This window comes from Psittacula echo (assembly GCF_963264785.1).
Source record: "Psittacula echo genome assembly, chromosome: 5".
NCBI lineage: Eukaryota > Metazoa > Chordata > Aves > Psittaciformes > Psittacidae > Psittacula > Psittacula echo.
In genome coordinates, this window is record NC_137739.1 from 60,793,342 (window position 1) to 60,817,160 (window position 23,819).

A 23,819-nucleotide genomic window follows, 5' to 3' on the forward strand; every position below is an offset into this window, starting at 1 on the left:
GAACTGCATCTTGCAGAGCTTTAGTGAAGGATCCATAGCTGGCCTGCAATACTGGATTGCCTTTTTAGCTTCACTGCCAACTGTCACTCAAGAGGCAGCTCTCAGATTGAGTACATTATGTGGACCAAGAGTTTGGAAGTTAAAAGTAACAAATAGCTGTCAAGTTTGATAAGATTGCTTTCTCTGTGAAAAGTTTTTCCATCAGGTTTATACGTTGCCAAATGTTAGATAGTGTATTTACTGCCCTTAAAATTATCCATGCTAAAATCATACACTACTTCAAATCCATTCCTAGCTCCAAAAAAGCCCCAACAAAACCAAAACAAAAAACAATCCAATCAAACCCTTCCAAAACCCAAAACAAAAATCCATGCACCACAATTACAGCAAGTATTAGTGCTGTGATATAGCACAGAACGTAAATGTGCATCTTCAATGATTTTGTTAATTTCAAACATTGGGTTTAATGGAGAGAAAAGGTTTACAATGCTTCAAACACCATGGCTTAACAAAAACCGTATGGGTCCATAGGAGATAAAAGACAAGTCATGTTTTCCAATAGTGTTTGGTTAATTCATTTATATGGGAAACTTAACGTTTTCAAGTAAGATCAGGGATCTTCTCCAGCCTTTTGAAAATATTTAGAAATTATAAAAATGTCTCATATTGTGGTTCATTTTATAATGTCAAGTAAGGCAAGAAGTTAATAAAGTAGCACAGAAAGCATTTTTTCCCTACTTTTTTTAATTAGTACTCTTGAAAAACTAAAATCCAACTATTTAGCATTGCAATTCTTTTTTAGCGAACTGGCTTCATCACTGTTGATAAAGGTACACAGAGATCATGCAGTCTAGTCTGTGGATTGACAAAGCTACAAAATCGGTGCGTTGTGTCACAAAAAGAATGTGTATTGTGGTAGCAAAACAGGAAATGCTAACTTATTTTAAACTAGAAAACATACAATTTGTAAAGACGTAGGATAACTATAATCGGCACCAACTCTCTTCCTCACAAGAGTGTCTTTACATAAATTCTGGAGTATCAGCAGATCAAGGGATATCAGAGATGATGTCAGTTATGAGCAACAGAAAATTGCCTCACTGCTCATGTGTGTATACAACATCTGGTGCAAGCCCCATTGATAGCAAAGATGCAGTTTTAATGTTTGATGGTTCTGTGCCCAATTCACACATAAGGGAAAGCACATACATAAATACTGGGGTCAAGAGAGAAATGTTAGAAGCTATAATCATATTTATTTAAAAAAGTGATATCAAATACAACCATATATATTCATGCCTATTTCGAAAGCATTTTCAAAATATCAGACAGCACTGCCATTTTCCAGTCAAAACAATGACAAAGCATTTCAGCTTTACCTTTTTTAATCTTCTCAGTGTTATATGCTTTATATACACAAAATAGAGACAAAAATTGTTTAGGAATCCAGAGCTGAAGACATGATACTGAAAGCAGAGTCTCAAGATGAAAAATTTGTTACTGAAAATGATTTCTAAAGTACACAGCCGTTAGGCAAGAGATGAAAAATAAAATATTCTCTTACAAAATCGTAACTCTACACTGTTTTGTACATGTAGAAATTCATGTAGCAAAAAATAGTTTTATCAGTGCTTGCATGCTTTGAAGACAATATCAAGGGTTTTATCCTTTTTTTGCTCAGTGGCATTTAAGTATTACATCCCTTTCTGTCCAAACCCTTTTACAAGTTTCCTCTCCTGAATTCACACAGTGGCTATAAATGGGGGGAAGGGGATGTTAAGAGGAAAAAAAAAAAATCCTCTAAGTGTAGTAACAATTATTTGCTTTTCTTGACCAAGAAAATAAAGTAAAAACATTTTGACTTGGTAAAAGCATTTGAAAAGTCACATGTACTTCAAAATTGTGAAGAACTGCAGTTGAGGAAGGAGGTGACTATGGCAGGCTAAATACTGAAGCATTCCCTCCCTGTCCGAAATACAAATAAGGCAAAATGTGTGTATGCAGGTTAAAAGAGTTTATCGCAAAAGAGCTCATGCTTTTCAGATGCGAACCTCGATACAACACACAGAAGTTACTAATTTGAAGTAAAGAATCAAGTATTTGAATGGGACCAGTTTGTATATATTAAGTGTTGTTCCTACTTGAACAACTAATTATGTGGGAAATGAGTTTATATCATTTATATCTATTACCTGTATGTAGGGTTTTGTTTGTTTGTTTGGGTTTTTTTAAATTATTTATAAATAAGTATGAAGATTTCCCAGGCGTTAAGTTTGGTTTAGTCAAGACAGTAATGGCTTACTCAGTGAGAAACACAATTTTATATCGAACCCCTTTAAGTTTCCAGTTCAAATTTTTTTCCCTTGAATTGTTTTTTTTAGATTCTGTTAAAAGTATGCCCTGGTAAAATGAGTTGTACAATCATATGCCTTTGTAAGTCTGAGTAACTAGAGTTCTCCAGTCCCATTCCCCAATAAAAAGGCCACAATTTGTATGTTTTATCAATATTTGAAACAGTAAATTCTAGGAAATTTCACAGACATTTTAGAACTGTAACATGTTGTTAGTAATTTTTAAAAGCCTAATTGTCAGTTTTGTAATAAAGCAGGTTGCAAATAATAATATTAGTCTTGAGATAGAGAAATATAATTCTTTAACTAGATGTGCAGAAGACATTTTAAACTCCCCACCATTTTACAGATTTGTAATAGTAATAATAGTCCAACATTAAAACACATTGGAAATTTAACTTTGTATTGGTTATTTTTAAATAGTCTGCAAAGTAATTAAGTATGAAAAATAGTACCTTATCTGAAAATTACATTTAAACTTTCTGAAGTTATTTAAAGGGCACAAGGAGCCCGAATGTTAAGAGAGTACGCCAGTATTGTATCAGATTAGTTTCAAGACCAGAAAAACTAGAACTTTTAAATAACTCATATTTATACCTGCTGTGCCTAATAAGAACTGCATTCAAGCATCACTGCATTACAAATGAATGCATTTATGCTCCATCCCTAGTGGTGTTCAAGGCCAGGTTCGACAGAGCCTTGGGTGACATGGTTTAGTGTGATGTGTCCCTGCCCACGGCAGGGGGGTTGGAACTAGATGATCTTGAGGTCCTTTCCAACCCTAACTATTCTATGATTCTACAACACTTTTTCCTCCAGTCCTCATTACAAGACCATGAAAACAGTTTACAGCTTATACTTACACAAGTAATTTTGGAAGAAATTTAATATAAGTATCACTCATTTTGCCTACCCCTTTAATGTCTATAGGCAGGAAAACATGAATTACAGAGCAGTCACATAGACTGCTCACTGTGAGGAAGACAATAAAAATGTGTTGGCTGAAAGAAGTCTAAAATTCCCTCATATATCATACTGTAATAAAAAAAAAAAAAAAAAAAAAAAATCAGTTTCTGCTCCTTTACAATGGACTTTGGCCTAAAGCTACAACATGTGAAAAACACTTCAGCTTGACAGAACAGATAACAGTAGGAATAGGCTCTATATTAGTAAATGCTTTATGAGCATAGTTCAGCCATGTTCAGAACTGTTTATCACCAAAAGAATGCACACCAAAAAATGAGACTGGCTTTTTATTGACAGCTTCTTGGCGGGTCCACACATTTGGAACTTTAGATCTGTTATAAAATGTATACTGTAACCAATTAGTATTAGTCTTTTCCTTTGGTGCAATTAACATACGTAGCTTAAATTACTACCTCTAGCTACTTGAGTAGGCTGATACACCTACTTCATGAAACTTGACATACCTCTGAAAATTATATTGGTATTTGCAGAGTGACAGTGTTTCTGCACAGAAAGGAGTATGGTTAGCCCTGTAATGATTGACAAAGATGTGCTTTTCAGGCACTGTTTATATTCCTTGCATATTAAAACACTTGGGTGATAAAGTAATTTACAAAGTCGCATGAAAGTTCAAATGCAAACCTCCATGCTTTAGTGATTATAAAAAACATGTAATTGTCACAGGTTACAGTTAATGCAATTCAAGGGGCTTTTTTTTTTCTTATATTTTTAATATAGGGCTGCCACACTATATAGCTATAGAAATAATATATTTTTATATAATAGGGAATAAAAGGTCCAGGTTCCAAGTACTGGTATCAAATTGCCAGCCTATACCTATTTATAAAACTGAGAGTCTTATTTCAGAATCAGTTCATGGCACAACAAAAGACAGGAAATTAAAGCTGTGGATTTACAGACAAGCAAGGAAACAATTCAGTGCTTTACAGACTTCTTTCGTGTTTTCAGTTTCATATAAATTTTAAACTGAAAGCAGAAATTTTCATCCTGAAAAACATACACAGCATTTCAAAATGGCATATGCACACATGGACTTTTAAAGCCATTGTTTAGCTATATTAATTTGAGATTACAGCTATTAATTATAATGTGCATGACAGGGTTATTTTAAAAAAGACAAAATTTAAAATAAGCTTTTAAAAAGTAGCGCTGTTGCATGCCAAAATCCATACTGTCTAACACACACAGTGGTTCTGGTGACATTGGTGGAAATTCAGCACACAGCTAAGAAAAACAGAATTAGGTCCAATTATGTAGAACATAATATCGTAAGATATCAAGAAACCAATGTTGTAAACAAATCTTTACTGAGAGGTAAAAGCCCTTTCATGTACAGTACTACTTGATGCTGAATGTGTATTTCCATCTAGATACCATTCATTTCATACTAATTTTAATTAAATGTTACTATTGTGCAATGATCTAACTTTAGAATATTTTGATAAAGAAATTTAGGGTTATCTTCAAAAGATTCTCAGAATGCCTGTGCTAACAATGCATTATGTGGACTACAGCTTACATACTCTATCTACAGCATACTTCCATTTAATTTATATGTAAACAGAATTTGTGTTTCAAGCACCATTTAGGAAAACGTAACATATGTCAATTGTTGCACTGAAGTTGAAAGTCAGTTTGGTCACCTTCTTACACATTCATCCTGGATATCAAAGCAACTGTCTTACAACCAATAGCTTAAGCTACTCACATACTTTGCTCCCCAGTTTTTCTCAGGATCAGAAACAGCATGATAAAAAATTGTAAGGTGCACAAATAAAGGCCATTCCTGAAAAGGCTGCAACATTCTGACAGACACTCATGAAAAGCATTTCAGAAAGAACATCCACACAGATACAAATATTCATTCTTAAATGAGTGATTTGCACAGGGATCATTTCAGACTGCAAGAATGCACCTTATTTGTGTGGCACTGACTTCATGGCACATAAATGCCCTTCTCCTTTCTCCTAGACTCAGTTACAGCTCTTCCCTACTGAAAGACCAGAAAGATTGAACTTGAAGAGGAAAAAAAGACTCTAGAAGAGGTAGAAAATAAAACCTGTTTAACCCAACTGATTATATGCTACTTTTGTAGTAAAGACAGTGGCATAACTGGAAAGAGCCTAAGAAAACAAAAACAAATTAAAAAACAACAATTAAAAAAAAACCAACACAAACAAACAAAAAAAAAACCACACCAAAACCACAACAAACCAAAGGTGTCAAGTGTATCTGCCAAAAGATAATAGGGCAATGCAAAAATTCTACTTTAATCATGGATCTGAAAATTTTAGAGTTGGAATTCAAAGTAAAACCAGAAAGCGTTAGAAGGTCAGAGCTCACTGATTCAGGAGTAACATCATTATCAACAACACACTGATGATTATCTCTTGAATTGCAAAATTCATGTTCTCAGGGGTCTGTACGGGGACCAGTACTCTAGAATCTTCATCAGCCACACAGACTGTGGGATTTAATGCATCATCATCAAGTCTGCAGATGACACAAAGCTGACACAGCTGACGTACAGCTGACACACCTGAGGGAGGGGAAGCTATTCAGAGGGACTTGGACAGGCTCGAGAGGTGGGCCTGTGCAAACCTCATGAGGTTCAATGGGGCCAAGTGCAGGGTCCTACACCTAGATCAGGACAACCCCTGGTATCAGTACAGCCTGGGGGATAAGGGACTGAGAGTACCCCCGGACTTGGACTGGGAGTTATCCAGGACTTAGGGGTCCTGGTGGATTAAAGATTGGATATAAGAAGATTAGATTGGATATAAGGAAGAAATTCTTTACTGTAAGGGTGGTGAGGCACTGGAATGGGTTACCCAGGGAGCTTGTGAATGCTCTATCCCTGGCAGTGTTCAAGGCCAGGTTGGACGAAGCCTTGGGTGGCATGGTTTAGTGTGAGGTGTCCCTGCCCATGGCAGGGGGGTTGGAACTAGATGATCTTAAGGTCCTTTCCAACCCTAACTATTCTATGATTCTATATGAGACAGCAATATGCACTTGTAGCCCAGGCCAATCATATCTTGGGCTTCATTCAAAGGAGCATGGCCCGCAGGTCAAGGGAGGTGATTCTGCCTCTCCACTCTGCCCTGGTGAGATCCCACCTGGAGTGCTGTGTCCAGCTTTGAAGTCCTCAGTACAGGAAAGACATGGACCTGTTAGAGAGGGTCCAGAGAAGGGACACAAAAGCGATCAGAGGGATGGAGCATCTTTGCTACGAGGAACAGCTAAGAGAATTGGGGTTGTTCAGCCTGGAGAAGACTGGGGAGACCTTACTGCAGCCTTTCAGTACTTAAAAGGGGCCTATAAGAAAGATGGGGAGAGAATTCTTAGCAGGACATGTTGCAATGAGGAGTAATGGTTTAAACTAAAGGAGGGGAGATTCAGACTCGGTACGAGGGAAAATTTCTTTACAATGAGGGTGGTAAAAGACTGGCACAGGTTGCCCAGAGAGGTGGTGGATGTGCCATCCCTGGAGACACTGAAGGCCAGGCACGATGTGCTTCTTGGCATCCTGATCTAGTTGAAGATGTCCCAGCTCATTGCAGGAGGGTTGGACTAGATGACTTTTGAAGGTCCCTTCCAACCCAAACTATTCTATGATTCTATGTCTCTCCTAAAAAATGGGTCATTTCGAAAGTGGACAGCAGGATCGAAAAGTTGACATTAAGTCATTCACAATAAACAATCACAAAACAAATTATCTAAGATAAACAGAATTCTTTTTCCCATTTTAAGGGATTCCTTACAAAGAAATTCGTCATTTATGAGTACAATTTATTACTTGTATCTGTTCTTCCATTGATACTGAAGGAAATCAGTTGATGCCAACTTTCAGTACGTTCTTTATTTCCTTTAAAATTTTTCAATACAATTTAAACTTGCTTTTTAAATGCAAGTTCCTTCTGCTACACAAGTCTAACTTGGTTCATGTGAACCGCTTAAGTAATTTTAATACTCTTGTGAACAAAGGTTCTGTAGTAGGAGTGCTAAAGTTTTGTAAATTAGTGCAATCTTTTTTGTAATTGCAGATTCCCTCCACACTGACTTCCAGTCCGCCTTTCATTCCTGCTTCCAGAACTCTAAAATGAACCCTGCTTGTGCAACATCCACACAGAAAAATTATAATGGAGACTTAAGTTTTGACAATAAGAGGGAAAAAAATAGTTAATTCATTTCTCCTCTTCTGTATTCAAGTTGTTTCTAACGGATTCCAGAGACATATTCATAGCTGCCTGAAGCATGTCTTCTTCACTCATATCACCTCCTAAAGAAAATAAATGCATGTAAGTTGTAATAAATGCACAGAGCTGATTCTCAACTGTAGTTAAATGCTACCATTGTTCCCTTTGTCCACCCCACCTGTTTCCACCCCACCCCCAAAACTGGCTTTGTATTTTAAAATCATTGAACATTTTTCACTTCGCTTTCCATCCACAACAGTCAGTTTGTAACAAGTAATACATATTAATTTTGGATCACCAATACTTGACATTAGTAAGGCCTACATACTTACATTCTACTGAAAACTGGCTCCAGTAATTTTGTCAGATATTACTCCAAGTTTATTACATTATCATACAACTTTAAAAGTACTTTAGAAAACAAATTATTGGCATAAATCCCATCAAAGATTACAATTTTTAATGCTCAAGCTAAACACAAACAACAAAAAGCCAGAACTAAGATGGTCTAATAGTAATGCTCTTCAGTCTGAAACAGGATATTGACACTCAAAGCCGAACAGCCTTTTCAAGAAAGTGATCCTTCATTGCCAAAAAGAGTAATGGCTCTGATCCATCATCTGAATGGCTGCCAGAGTGAGGAAGTAGGCAGTCAAGGAAAGTTAGAAACAGAGCACAAAAGCAGGAAGACAATATTTTACTGTTGAAAATAAGCTTAAAAAACAATACCTGGGTCAGCTTTCAGAGTGCTTGAGCTTAGAGTTGGCTTATTCTGTAGGTTTTGGCCCCGATCTTGCTGCTGTTGCCTGAAAGTGTGATAAATTTATAACAGAATAAGATTAACATCAGTATGAGACCTGTATCAAGTCTAATTCATTGTAAAGAAGGCCAAGAGTGAGAAGTGGAAGCTGTTTGGTACATTAACAGCCCTGCACCTAGTATCTCAATTGTTTCACACTGCTACCCCTCAGACATCATACCACCCCAGCATTATGTGGCCAAGCCACATTACTGTTTTCCTAGAATATTAATGTTCTGCATTCTTACCTTCTCATGCAAAGTCTAACTCCTTCCATCCATAGCATTTCTATTTCCTTCATCACTAGGAGACAGAGATAACGAAAAGGTACAATACCCCAACGATGTATCCTCAGGGTACTCAGTTCCCCAAGTTGGATGGCACAGATGGGGAGCTGACTGAAGTCCCCATAATTCAGGAAGAAATGGTTAGTGACCTCCTGCTCTGCTTAGACATAAACAGGTGTATGGGGCTGGATTGGTTAAACCCAAGAGTACTGAAGGAACTGGCAGAGGAGCTTGCTAAACCACTCTCCATCATCTGTCAGCAGTCCTGATAGATGGGCAGGTCCCTGAGGATTGGAAGTTGGCCAATGCAACACCCCTCTACAAAATGGGCAGGAAGGATGACACTGGGAACTACAGGCCTCTCAGCCTGACATCAGTGCCAGGGAGTGTCATCAGTGTCATGGAGAAGATGATCTTAAGTCAAATCACAAAGCAGGTGCAGGAAAACAGGGGGATCAGCATAGACTCATGAAGGGCAGGTCCTGCCTGACCAACCTGATCTCCTTCTGCAATAAGGTGGCCTGCCTGGTTGATGAGGGAAAGGCTGTGGACATTGTCTATTTGGACCTAAAGCCTTTGACACTACTTCCCACAGTGTTCTCCTGGAGAAACTGGCTGCTTATGGCCTGGATAGGTGTATTCTTTGCTGGACTAGAAACTGGCTGGATGGCAGAGCTCAAAGAGTGGTGGTAAATGGTATCACATCTAGCTGGCGACTGGTCAATAAAGGCGTCCGTCAGGACTCAGTATTAGGGCCAGTGAGGATGAGGGGATTGAGTGCACCCTCAGTAAATTTGTGGACAACACCAAGGATAGGAAGGCTCTGCAGAGGGATCTGGACAGGCTGGATCAACGGACTGAAGCCAGTGGTATGAAGTTCAACAAGGCAAAACACCCAGTCCTGCACTTGTGCCACGATCACCATCTGTGGAAGTGTTCAAAAATGTGTAGATGAGGCCCTCAATGACATGGTTTAGTAGCGGACTTGGCAGTCTCGGGGTAATGGTTGGAATTGATGATCTTAAATGTCTTTTCCAACCTAGCTGATTCGATGATTATATGTATTAAGAAGGTATTCCAGAACAGCAACATAAAATATCATCTAGAACACTTTCATGTGATGCACATTAGAGGCAACATTACCAGAAGCAGTCTTTGAGAAAGCAAGCTTTTCTTCAGAAAAATAATTACAGAAATTTACAGGATTTCATGTACAATATATGTGAACAGGGCCTACAAGGAAGCTGAAGAGGGACTCTTCATCGGGGACTGTAGCAACACGACAAGAAGTAATGGGTTTAAACTTTAACAGAGGAAGTTCAGGTTAGATATAGGGAAGAAGTTCTTTACTGTGAGGGTGGTGAGGTACTGGAACAAATTGCCCAAATAAGTGATAAATGCTCCATCCATGGCAGTTTTCAAGGCCAGGTTGGACAGAGCCTTGGGCAACATGGTCTACTGTGAGGCATCCCTGCCCTTGGCAGGGAGGCTGGAATTAGATGATCTTGAGGTCCTTTCCAACCCAACATGTATATTTTTTTCCATCCCCCACAAGACTGATGTTGCACTACCAACAGAACTCTTATTATTTACAAGTTTCTTTTCTTCACCTGGGAACAGCAAAATTCAGGTACTGTTAAGAAAACACGTTAAGAGAGAAAAGTTGGGTCTCAGTGAGAAACTCATCCACACGCCAAAAGCACTGGAAAATAGGACATGTACTTCCAGATATAGTTTTGTATCAACTACTTTACTTTTCAAAATACGCTTGTCTTCTCCTTCGCAGTTCTTCTGAAGAAAGGGAGTCTGTCTGACTGGTGTGAGGCAACTGAAGAACATTCTGTGGTGATGAGCCTGAGCTCTCACTTCGACGACTACCTAAAATCAGAACATACAATATCCTACTAATTACTGTAAAATGGAGTTAGTAAATGAAATATAGCTTCAGAAAATGTCTTCAAACTTCAGAGGAAGAAATATACTTATTGGAGAAATAAGTGCCTAGGCTAACTTCACTTGATATTATCTCCTCATTAGGCCTGCTTCCCTTCCTTCCTGCCACCCTTTGCCAATTTGTTCTTGCTTCCTAATGATCAATGCTAACATGCAAGTTTCAACTTCTCAAAAGCAGAAAGAAGATAGCTACAGGGAATTCTGAACTGTCCTTCCATGCCTCAAAGCCAGTCTTTTCAGAGAGCTTGATGCATGCTGGAAGAAGTGGCTGACTGAAACCAATTTCAGTAGCTGCCTAAAGCATAAGCAACATGAACACTGTAAGAGAAATTTAGATGAGCACTGCACCTTGCATGCTGAGTTGAATGGCTCTGCGAAGATCAGCCTCTTCATCTTCCATATCCATTTCCTGCCTACTTAAAGCCAGGGCTTTCTGAAAATTCTCTTCATCTTCATCTAGCATGCCTGTTCCATCAAAAGGATGGTTAACATCTATTGCTTGGTCCATATCACTTCTGGGTAGCCTGTGAAATTGATATATTTATGGCAGAATTCAGGCAGAAATAGTAACTTACTGTGAAATTTAAAGTCAGTATTTTCTACTAATTTGACTTTTTTTTTTTTTTAAACTTTGGGAAAAAATGTTTCTATTGTGAAAACCTGTTCTATAAACAAGTATTTTCATTTCTAAATGAAAAGTGAAGCAGCACAAAGGGGCTGCAAGAAGAGCTTGCAGCTGTAAAAAAATAAATACTGAAAATCTAAACCCATGTACATGTTTAATGGGAAAAACTTCAAAGACAATAAGCCTACAAAAAGCAGTAATACATGTTATTTAAAACAATTGCTACTTATACAACAAGAAAACAGTGCATGTGGTCTCTTTCTCGGGAAGCTCTGATGACCACACTAGAGCAAAAGGTCCTCTCTAAACTATACACACTTTTTATGTTACCGCCAAGTCATTTGGTTTTATTCCATCAATTTACAACACCAGTTTACCTTTACGAAGTGGAAGAAATCATAATGAACGCATTCCTCCAAAAAGCCTTAAGCAACTGGCTTATTGCAATTCATTCACTATGAAAATGTGATAAAATTATTGCAGAAGTAGCACTTTATATGCTTTCAAGGATGTTTCATACTATCAGTACCTTTCACAACAGAGCAGCACTACAACATTTACAGTGAAATTATTCCAAAAGGGAATGCTGTATGACTTATACGATGTGAAATTCAGGTATGTGTTTCTTGTTCTTTTCTACTTATGACAGAATGCACTAAGCAGTCTTAATTATAGATTGATTACCATTATCCATAGTTTGGTAAGATTTGCTTACCCATTTTACAATAATTGGAAAAATACTGTAATCATTAAGTTAAAAATCTGCACTATATAACACTTGTACACATGGAAAGATCGAATTCTTATTCAGGTAATTTTTGTCCACTTAAAAATACACCATTTGTATTCACCGACTTTATGCAACAGTAGTAAGCATATTGCACTAAAAGTACTTCTAATTACTTCTTAAGGAGGTTGTCTCCATGGAGACATTAATCATGGAAATCAATCATACTTTAACATTATTAAAATGAAATCTCTGTTTACCTTACCTCTGATCTCTTGATTGTGCTGTCTCTTCGCCAATTAGTTTTGGTCGCTGTATCTGCTGTACCCGAATCATCTGCAATAGCTGATCAGCCTCACAGTCTGGCAGGTCACCTTTTACTACAAATATGGAATAACCTGAGGAAAATAAATTGTAAGTCTACAGCATTAAGGTGTATGCAAAAACACTCTAAAATGCACGCTATATGGAACACAATAATGTGCAATTTATTACAATGTAGGGCTCTACCTTTCATTATAAAGGACTTGGGTTATTTCACTATTTCAATCATAAAACTAAGGATAATTAACTGAATACATAAGTTCTAATTACTTAATTATTATTACCTACTTTTAATTAATGAGATTTAACATCTGCAAGTTACTATTACCTTCCTGTTGTAATTGAGCCAAGAAAAGTGCAAGATATGTATCTGATATTAGTTCTGGACCCATCAAGAGAGAGTTCAAGTTAAACCACTGTAATTAAGAAAAAAAAGGTTTGAGAGAACAAATTAGCATAAAGATTACTCGGTAACCCATTTCTGTACATTGTGGTCATTTCCTACGATGGAATATCTGAATAAATCTAGTAAATTACCAAATTAAAAGTCTTGAAGCACAATACCTCTAATGCTAAAGGTTACCCTTCAAATACTCTTCAGCTAACAGGAGGTATGAAGTGAGGAAATTACTGCATGCTCTCTCCCATTACCGAACACTGGTACCAAGCAAACAGGCAAGTCAAAATATAATTGTAGAAGAGTTATTTTAGGCAGCATCTAAAATTCTGCTTAATCAGAGTTTTAAGTCTGTTCAGAGACTAATGAGGGAAGAAAACCTTCATGAGCTAACACTGTATCTTAAGAAATTAATAGATACAGGAAACAGAAGTTGAATTCTTTACATAAAATACCTTTATTAAACATTCTGCCTTTAATAGCTGGTGAAGCTGAAAACTACTGCTTACTTCTGAGATAATTTTTTAATTTAAAAAGAAAAAATAACTAAAATTTAGAGCATAATGTTATAATATGACATAAATATACACAGATTATTTATAGTTCCCTGAAGATGACAAGTAGTCATTAATAACACTTCTTCTACAGAGAAAATATATACAATATGGATGTCAAAATATTCTATCTTTAAAACCCCATATATATTGCAATTAATCTCAAGAACCTTTTTTATACCATACTCATTCAATACTACCCATTTTAATCAGGAAGCATCATTTCAGATAGTAGAAGAATCCTATCTCCATTCTCACAAAAATGCATTTATCTATCCAAACTTCCATATTGCAGTTACACACTTGCAGTTGGGCCCATACTATAGTTCACCTGGAACAGAAATGTCTATCTGCCAGTCTGTCATTCAGTCACTGAATTTGTTAAAAACACCCTTTGCCACTGCAAAAAGGTAACATAACCAACAATGTAGGAATGGGCAATAAAGTTACATAAACAAATGTGATGGACAGATTACAGACAAACTTTTAAAAGGAAACATGGAGGAGGAAGGTTTGATAAACTGCTGTTGCTTTAACTGTAACAGAAGACAAGGACATCAAATCTATTTGTTTTCATTCCTCTCTAGGTAACACATACCTAGCATTGTTTTCATGTGGTTACAAGCTGCATGTACAAACAGAAGACATTACCCCTCCAACTTAGAACATTTTGGGCTAGAATACTATCACACAAAATTCCACCCAACATGGTTGCATATATAATAAAATAACATTCCCATACTTTCAAGAGACCATTCAGCCTTTTTGATATTAAATACACAAAAATGACCTGCAAACATTACCCATACTTTCAAATTGAAGCAGAACAGCAGAGTTTAATGTGTTTACTCACAGTTGGGTTTTGTTTAGTTTGTTGTTTTCTGGTTTGTTTTTTTCTTGTTTGTTTGTTTTTTGTTTGTTTGGGTTTTTGTTTGGTTTTGGGTTGTTTTTTGGTTTTTGCTTGGTGGGGTTTTTTTTGTTGTTTTTGTTGGGGTTTTTAATCTGGATGACAAGATAGGCAGCCACCACATGCAAACTGAACCAAACGCATGAAGAGACTCCTGTCCATTATTGTAGAACATAAAAGTAATTTCATGAACATTTTCTATGGGGGAAAAAAAAAAAGAAAAAACAAAACCAAAACCAAAAAAAACAAACCTGAAAACACCAAACCAGCTTATGTCATATAAAACTTATGCAGTGTGATCCAGAACACTGATTGGCTACTGAAATAAAAAACTGCATTGGTGTTACAATGGATATGGATGTGACTTGAGTTATTATATGTATGTACCATATACTTGTATGGCCACCCCTTACCTTTAGTAACTACTTCCTGCTTATAAAACAACTGTTTCTGAAAGTTTTCTAAAATAGCAGAAAGTTGGGATTCTACTTTCCCCAACCTTATCCTGATGGATACTCTTAAACACTAGCAATCATAAATATTAATACCTTTGAAATTTGAACTTTTCCTTATGCCTACTGTCCATTTAAATGAGAAAAATTATTTTCACAATGTCAATAAATTTATGCATTAAAATTAGTCTGCATTCTATATGGATGCTAACCTTCGTCCTCTCACTCTCTTTTCATGCAGAAAAGAAAACAGCTAAAGATGTCACACAGACTCTACAAGAACTGCAGCTCCCTAGAGGACAGGTTCACTAAGAAATTGATCCTAGGGTATTTCTCCAGGCTAATATTCATAAAAAGTTCCCTGGTATTTTTGTGATATTACAAACATTTAACATTTACTCTTTTATTTTTTTTTTTTTTTTTTTTTTAATATAGGATACTATTAAACTGCAGCCAAAGCTTGCAAAAGGCCAACACATGGTCTAGTTACAACCACTTTTCCACCCCCATTCTGAAGTCAATTTTTAAGTAAAAAGAGACAATGTCACCTGTTTTCCTAACTTTCGAACTGTAAACCAGTGTTCCTTATAATTACAAATAAATGATTTTTCATTTCTGTAAAAAGAAAAACAAAAGGCATAGATAAAATTAAATACTCTATTATTGGAGTGCATATTAATGTTCAAGTTCTTTGCTACCACTAATTTAAACTTACATAATAAAATTTCAGTAATACAACCATACTCATACTACTTTTGTAACATTTAGAAAGTTGTCAGCATTACTGAAATCTCCATATATCTATGATGCCACAGGTACTGAGACATCATAAAGGCAGACAGGACAGATACTCATATATACCCCCAAATAGAAAAATTTAAAGACACAGGGGATAAGAAAACCATCAGAATGCAACAGAGCTTGAAACAGTAATTTTAAAGAAAGATTTAAGTCACAAATTAAGAGTATTATTTTTCTGTAAAATAAAAGCAGGGTGCTAAGAAAAAAAAGTCTTACATAGGGTCGATCCCAAGCCTCTGATACTCTGGGCTGTTGAAGAGGACTAGTTCTAAACCCCAAACTTTCAAGGCATTGCTTATAACCTGTCAAAAAACAGCACTTTTCATGAATCAAACCAGTCAAATCTTAATTTAAGCAATACAACCGTCTTAACTGCTATAAACAAACTTACTAGTTTCATAAAACCCAGGATTTCAGAACACTGCTAGGAAACCTAGAAATCACATTATTCAAAACACAACTGTCATGGATCTACATGCAAATGTAACATGCATGCCACATCTAAGAGGAAGTAAGAAAACTACTAGGATTTAACTGAGTTGTATTAACAAGCTTATTCCCCCAGACAAAGCTGTAACTCAAAGTAAACTTCTCAGACAGTTGTTATCTCTCCGCTCTCAATGTGCTCTGCCATCCCCATTCCCCCAATACAGTATCGTCCTTCTGCACAGTAACTATTGGAAATTTTTCACCACTGGACTGTCACAGGATCAGCCAGCTGCATTAGCACATCTCTATTACAGTAACTCTTCAGCACTAACTGAAATGATGCTGTAAGAAATTTAAATTAACATTCACTGTCCTTTCAGCCAGGCAACTGCGCAGCAAGTGAGCAGAGCAGTGACAGGGCAAAAAAAAGTAGAGTGTAAGGAAGCTTTTTTTTTCCAGCTTCAATATTGACAAAGCACAATGAAGGAATACAAGAAATCCCAAACCATTAATAGCTTTTCACTGATTAGAACAACTGCCCTGCCATTAAAAAAAGAAAACCAAAAAAAACCCAAAAAAACCCCAAAACAAACAAACCAACCAACCAAAACAAACAGAGGCTCTTGAGGGATTCTGGAACACTGAGAATCACCGCTCCAAGCTCGGGAGGTGGTCAAAGGAGCAAAGCATCATAGAATCATTTAGGTTAGGGTTGGAAAGGACCTCAACATCATATAGTCCCAACCTCCCTGTTATGGGCAGGGATACCTCACACTAAACCATGTCGCCATCCTCACCTCCATCTAGATACAATCCCCAATTTGGTGTTCAATAACTTTTGTTGTTGTTTTGTGTGTGTTATAAAAACTGACATGTAGACATTGCAGCTTTTTCCATTTGCTGTGATAACCCTGAAACCATTGCCAAGGGCTTTACGGTCTACATTTGAGAAAACAATCTGAAGTCTGCTTTTTCACCAGCAGTCTATGGGAGCCAAGATCTACATCTACACATGAAGTACCTGTAAGAATTAACTTAGAATCAAGCTTATTGCCAGCAGGTGTCATTTCACAATTCAGGATGTCCATGCTCCTAACATGTGTTTAAGGGCCTATGAACTGAAGAACTGCAAGTCACTTAGTGGAAAACCCTCTGAAGATTTAGAAGTCCAGTACTTAATTCCATTAAGCTTATAAACTGCAAACTAGATAAAAAGCTCAATGCTATTTAAATTACATAAGACATTGCATAAATAGAAAAATTCTGCCAGTATAAAGCCATGCTTACTTGAATTGAGAAGAATCCGCTATCATCCATATTTACAGAAGGCTGCTGCTTAGTATGAGGTTGGGAGGGAGAGAAGGGAAAAATGGTGTAAGCATAAAAGATCAGAAATAAGTTTTGAAAATAAATATAACTACACATACTTAAAGAAACAACTCCGTATGCCCTAGTATGTAAGGCTAATTACAATACCTAAGTAACCAAAAAATTTAAATCCCCAAACTTTTAAATTAGAAATGCTCAATGCTTAAAGGGCAGGCAGGCATGGGAAACTTCTGCTCCTACCTCTGACACTAGCTTACAAAAAAATAACCCCAAAAATGGCAAATTGCTGATCCTCCTCCTCATGATGCTTGATCCCTCTACCTGTAAGATGAAGATAATGTAGCTTTTTGGAGAAGTTTTGTAAAGCTGTACTAGTAACACTTGAGAATGCCAAATTTAAGATGTGTGAATGAAAAGACCTACAAAATTGAGAAGTTTCAGCACTAGGCAATTAACCTTTTCTAGCTATGCAAGAATAGTGGGTCTGTGGTACAAAATATTAAATTTCAGGCAAATATCAAGTAACCTCAAATTAAGATTATTTTACCTGTAAAAATGTTCTATATTCTTCACTAGACACTCCTCCTTCTGCCATTCTCATTCTTTCTTCCTCATCCAACTGCTGTGCAATAGAGGATAACTCAACAGGACTAAAATATTCCCCTTGTAGCAAATTATTCAGACAGTGCTGAGCACACAATGAGCCTTCTTGCTAAATTGGAAGAGAAAAAAACGAAGACAACAAAAAAATCACATTAATGTTTCACTCTGTAAAATGACTCAACTATTTAATTCAGGCATCCTGACCTTGCCACTCACCCAGAATGCCATACATTCTTTGGATGTATTACACTGCAAGCTATAGAATACAACCCTCCCATCAATTTGATGGAACAAACCAACATGCATACTAGTTCATTTCCTCAAAGGAAATAAATTAAATGTCAAAATGTTATTTTTTAAAACACTAAAAATTGCCAGTCACCTGACCAAATCACACAAAGACTGCAACTATCAGTACAACGGATTCTGTCCTCTTCCAAGTCACAACCACAGGAAAATCAAACAGTTTAGATTTTTACTTCTCTATAAAAAAAAATATCTCTTGCACTCTTAAAAGTTTTTCTTCCCTACCAAGTGTGGCTACTAGCAATCTGCTTTCCACATGTGGGAAAAGAAAAGCAGACCTTTAGGACTTTGGATGGATTAAAAATTATATATCTACAGAATTTATTTCCAGTTCAAGTTAGAACCAATTTATTGCCAAGAAAGTGATCAGGAGCTGGAGTTGCAGTAAAGCTCCTTTTCCACATGAAATTTATGAATAGAAATTAGGTAACAGAGGCTAATACTACTGGTTCTAAAATCTTGATGACAATGATGAGGTGACAAGAAAAAAAAATAAAAATTCAGCATATTAAACCATGGACATATTTTTCTTGATAAACCATTTGAATGGAAAACACTTCAGATATTTTGTTACATATTCAGCACATTTAAGATAATAGTAGTCAACCCAAATTAAAAATTAGTAAGTTGACTAAAAGAATAGTAAAGTAACTAAACTACAAGTAACAGACAAGATTAACATCAGTTTTTTAATCCTCTTTCATTTTAATCAGTCCTCATTTTTATTTACACTAATAACTCCAGTGTGTATGCACTATTAAAAACAAAACTAAAGCCCCTCAACTTGAGAATGAAGACCCTAGGCCCACTGTAGGAGAGGATCTGGTTCGAGACCATCTTAAAAACCTAAATGTACACAAGTCCATGGGACCTGATGAAATCCATCCGCGGGTCCTGAAGGAGCTGGCGAATGAAGTTGCTAAGCCACTGGCCATCATAGTTGAAAAATCATGGCAGTCAGGTGAAGTTCCTGACAACTGCAAAAAGGGAAATATAACCCCCATTTTCAAGAAGGGGAAATGGATGACCCAGGGAATTACAGACCAGTCAGTCTCACCTCTGTGCCTGGCAAAATCTTGGAGCACATTCTCCTGGAAGGCATGCTAAGGCACATGAAAAACAAGGAGGTGCTTGGTGACAGCCAGCAAGGCTTCACTAAGGGGAAATCCTGCCTGACCAATTTGGTGGCCTTCTACGATGGGGCTATGAAACTGATGGACAGGGGCAGAGCAGTTGGCGTCATCTACCTGGATTTGTGCAAAGCGTTTGACACTGTCCCACATGACATCCTTGTCTCTAAATTGGAGAGACATCAATTTGATGGGTGGACCACTCGGTGGATAAAGAACCATCTGGATGGCCGCACGCAAAGAATTGTGGTCAATGGCTCGATGTCCGGCTGGACACCGGTAACGAGTGGTGTCCCTCAGGGATCGGTGTTGGGACCAGTCTTGTTCAACATCTTTGTCAGTGACATGGACAGTGGGATTGAGTGCACCCTCAGCAAGTTTGCTGATTACACCAAGCTGTGTGGTTCAGTTGATACCCTGGAGGGAAGGGATGCCATCCAGAGGGACCTTGACACGCTTGTGAGGTGGGCTAATGCCAACCTTATGAAGTTTAACCATGAGAAGTGCAAGGTCCTACACCTGGGTCGGAGCAATCCCAGGCACAGCTACAGGTTGGGCAGAGAAAAGATTCAGAGCAGCCCTGCAGAGAAGGACTTGGGGGTGTTGGTCAATGAAAAAATGAACATGAGCCGGCTGCAGTGTGCGCTTGCAGCCCAGAAAGCCAACCATATCCTGGGCTGCATCAAAAGGAGTGTGACCAGCAGGTTGAAGGAGGTGATCCTGCCTCTCTACTCTGCTCTCGGGAAACCTCACTTGGAGTATTGTGTGCAGTTCTGGTGTCCTCAACATAAAAAGGACATGGAACTGTTGGAACAAGTCCAGAGGAGGGCCACAAGGATGATCAGGGGACTGGAGCACCCTCCCATATGAAGATAGGCTGAGAAAGTTGGGGCTGTTCAGCCTGGAGAAGAGAAGGCTGCGTGGAGACCTCATAGCAGCCTTCCAGTATCTGAAGGGGGCCTACAAGGATGCTGGGGAGGGGCAATTCATCAGGGACTGTAGTGACAGGACAAGGGGTAACGGATTCAAACTTAAACAGGGGAAGTTTAGATTGGATATAAGGAAGAAATTCTTTACTGAGAGAGTGGTGAGGCACGGGAATGGGTTGCCCAGGGAGGTTGTGAATGCTCCATCCTTGGCGGTGTTCAAGGCCAGGTTGGATGAGGCCTTGGGTGACCTGGTTTAGTGTGAGGTGTCCCTGCCCATGGCAGGGAGGCTGGAACTAGATGATCTTAAGGTCCTTTCCAACTCTAACTATTCTATGATTCTAACTAAAATAAGTAACACCCCTCCCTCCCACCAAACCCACAGAAACTAAGAGTACAAAAGCATGGCTTGGAGAAACAGACTTCGAACTTCCATGATTACCTCATACAAATCATATGTACAAACCTCCCGTGATTTCCCTTACAGCAGGAACACTGAAAGTTCCCTCTACCGCAGATCATAGAAACTTTCTAGGACTTCATCACTTAATTGAGCAATGAGTTATGAAGGCTAGACAGGCTGTACAGCCCAACTGCAACAGAATCCAGATACGTCCTCCAGCTCATGTCCTTCCCTCAGCAAGGATCTCAAGACTTAACAGCAGCTCCCATCCCCTTGATATCACATCCCTGCTGCTGGTCATTTGATAAAACTGTAACAGAAGAACCTGTTCAAGAATCACAGGTTTCTCCACCAGAATTATATGAAACTCATTCAGAAACAAAAAGATATTAAAATACCTTTGAAAATTAGTTGTATTACAGTCTTCAATCTTAATTTTACTGAAAGTGTTTTTTACTTTCTGTGTTTGTACAATTTTATCTTAAAGTAATTGTCCTGGGTTCAGCGGTAGCAGTCAGTTTTTCTCCTTCTTAGTAGCTGTTGCAGCACTGTGTTTTTGACTTTTGGCCTGGAAACAAAGCTGATAACACTGATGTTTAGACTGACCAAGGACTTTGTGAGTCTCATGCTCTGCCAGGGAGGAGGAGGGGCCGGGAGGAAGCAGGGACAGGACACCTGACCCAAACTAGCCAAAGAGGTATTCCATACCACAGCACGTCATGCCCGGGGATGTAACTGGGAGCTACCCGGAAGGGCACGTCCTCTTTTTGGTCGGGCTCTTTTCCGGCGAGCGGTATCATATCCTCTTCCCTTGTTATTTCTCTTATCATTATTATTATTGGTGGCAGCAGTAGTGATTTGTGTTATACCTGAGTTACTGGACTGTTTTTATCTCAACCCGTGGGAGTTACATTCTTTCGATTCTCCTCCCCATCCCTCTGTGGAGTTGGGGGGGGGGAAGTAGACTGCGTGGTTCTGATTTACAGCCGGGGCTTAAACCATGACAGTAATAAACATTAATTTTCATATGCAAAATGTGTACATAGTAAGTGCAAAACGCAGAAGAGAAAACTGATCTAGTTCTTAACAGACATTAACTTCAGGTTTGGTTGGTTTGTTTTTTTTTTTAATGCAGACAATACTTCATCTTCCCATAATCTGAAATGTCCTCCTTTAATTCTAACTGGATATAAACTGCTGCGCTACTTTCAGTGTTTTCAAACATTAATATCAAAGAAATGACCAACTTCTAAGTTAGTGGTCCCTTAAGCCTCATCCTTAAGTCTTGCTTTCTGCAACTGTCATTCCCTTGTTAAAAGTGCCCCATTGCTTAGGTCTTTGTTTTAATAAATTTCCTTTATAAATACCATATTTTTCATGCCTTTTTATTGTAACATCCAAGGTGTGCAGATTGAAGTGTAAGGACATATGTGTGCACATACAGCACTTTAAATATTTTGACATCGCTTGATGGGGGGAAATACCCCTTAAGAAAAGACACAGAATTTCAGTTAAATTTTTTGTAGACTAATAATGATAACAAGATAAAGTAGTTGGTACTCCAATTTAAAACAGGCATTCAGGTTTAACTTTTTAACTGTGTAGCTGACTTACCAAGGTGCAATGCAAGGCTGCCCCCCTCCCACATCCCAAAACCTGTAGCAACTACAAACAACAATCGGCTTGTGACTTCAAATGTATTGTGCTCTGTGACTTCTATTTCAGCAGTTTTCTTATTAAATTAGAAAGCAACTTAGTCATTAAAACAAGTTATCACTTCATTATGCAATAAGCTAGGTCAGGTAAGGAAAAGGTACACTTGTTTTGAACTTATTTTCAAATCTAGACTAGAACTCAAGGTCACTGTAGCAGAGATCATAATGGTTGAAATCCAACACTCATCCTATGGGCAGCTGCTCTTTAACACCACAGTGACTGCCAAGTTTTGCAATAGAAACCTAGTTTGAAAGAACACTTCTCACGCTCCACAGATTTCAGAGCAGTTTTGTGGGTTTTTTTAAGTTATACTGGTATCTTGCTTTAAGGAAACCAAGCAATATGTGAGAGTACTGTATAAAAACTAACATTAACCTTAAGACAATAAAGGTACAGAGACACTGGGAAAGTAGAAAAAAAGACAATTATAACTGAATAGCATTAAAGCATAAATAGCTCATATTTGGGAAACTGGATAAATCACAGCAGTTCATAGAAGCATTTGTCGTCCAAAACAGGAAACGCTGTTCAGCACACAAAAGCACAGTGCATTAATTAGGACTTCCTTAACAGCTCTCCCTTTCCCTGCTCGTTACACAAGCCCAACCAAGCCAGCATAGGTGAAGGGCTGTGCCCGAGAGCACAGAAACAGCCCTGCCTGCCGCTGCTCACCCTCATGCTCATTTCTAAGTCAAGCGAGTTCTCTCACAAGCAATATAAGCAGCTGTAGCCTGTACCTTCCCATATTCTTCTATTTTTAAAAGCCTAAGAAAATCAGTCACCATGCAAGAGGGAGCGCTGGGGCTCAGTCCTGACCCTCTTTGATCTTCACTAAATGCACTTCCTTTGCCCGCGGAGACGGCAGGCCTCGTAGAGCCAAGCTGGGCCAGGCCACAGGCACCGAGAAGAGCTCGGCTCTTCCCCGAGACAGAGGAAACTGAGCCGCTGCCTCATCCTGCTCCCGGAAGAATACCAGGAAGGGGTACGACACAGGCGAGGCGTACGCCGTCGGACCGAGAGCTGCCCCTGGGCTATCGCAGGGACGGGAGACCCAGCCGACGCCCCGAGCAGCTCCTCAGAGAAGACACTCCCGTCCCGGAAGGCCAACCGGTGGCATAACACCCCCTACAGCGGCCGAGTGCCCCGGCCCCCCCCAAGACGCACAACCCTACCATAAACCCTCACTCACCCTCTCGTGGAAGATCGACTCCATGTTTACTGTCAACGGCCACAGCCTCCGCCTCACGTGAAGCCTCCCCCAACCAATCCAACCTTCTCTTGCTCGCCCACCCGCGCAGCCAATCCGCGCAGGCCCCTGCTGGGCTAGGCTGCTTGCGTGAGGCTCGCGCCCGTGCTGGCTCCCCCTGTCGGCAAGGAGGCCAGCGGGCTGATCCGTGCCTCCGGGGTGTTAAACAGGTACGTCGAGTTCACGTTATAAGCGTTAATGCCTGAGCACCACAATGCCCGGGCTCCTCCCGCCACCGAGTTCAGCGGTAACAGCTAGCCTTTCCGTCCCTTCCATCTCCCTCTGCCGACACGCGCTCGCAACGCCGCATCCCACTGGCTGGCATTCCAAACAAGCCTGCCGAGGAAATCTGAAAACAAACTTGCTCAGAT

General features: G+C 38.8%; 1 protein-coding gene across 3 annotated transcripts; it reads right to left on the reverse strand.

The window, feature by feature from the left end:
- Window positions 1-3,591: 3,591 nt before the first annotated feature.
- Window positions 3,592-23,520, reverse strand: ATXN3 (ataxin 3). 3 transcript variants are annotated; one of them, XM_080617239.1, is made up of 11 exons: window positions 23,392-23,520; window positions 17,666-17,830; window positions 17,077-17,121; window positions 15,577-15,662; window positions 15,108-15,174; window positions 12,578-12,665; window positions 12,191-12,323; window positions 10,922-11,097; window positions 10,375-10,498; window positions 8,264-8,340; window positions 3,592-7,617 (listed from the first exon to the last, which is right to left on the reverse strand). In XM_080617239.1, the coding sequence occupies exons 1-11, from the start codon at window positions 23,413-23,415 to the stop codon at window positions 7,523-7,525; spliced, it is 1,080 nt and encodes a 359-aa protein (XP_080473365.1). In that variant the 5' UTR covers window positions 23,416-23,520; the 3' UTR covers window positions 3,592-7,522. The 3 variants fall into 3 exon arrangements, with proteins under 3 accessions (XP_080473365.1, XP_080473366.1, XP_080473367.1); XM_080617240.1 differs by lacking the exons at window positions 15,108-15,174; window positions 15,577-15,662; XM_080617241.1 differs by lacking the exons at window positions 17,077-17,121; window positions 17,666-17,830; window positions 23,392-23,520 and adding an exon at window positions 15,752-17,059.
- Window positions 23,521-23,819: the final 299 nt, after the last annotated feature.

What these genes read in the sequence shown, in the direction of transcription:
- ATXN3 (XM_080617239.1), bottom strand. Translation starts at nt 23,415, where the DNA reads ATGGAGTCGATCTTCCACGAGAGG. An exon ending in GCGGATTCTTCTCAATTCAA is followed by an intron (nt 15,663 to 17,076) that starts GTAAGCATGGCT and finishes GTTTTTTGACAG; the next exon opens with GTTATAAGCAATGCCTTGAA. An exon ending in CACTCTGAAAGCTGACCCAG is followed by an intron (nt 7,618 to 8,263) that starts GTATTGTTTTTT and finishes TATTTTCTTTAG; the next exon opens with GAGGTGATATGAGTGAAGAA.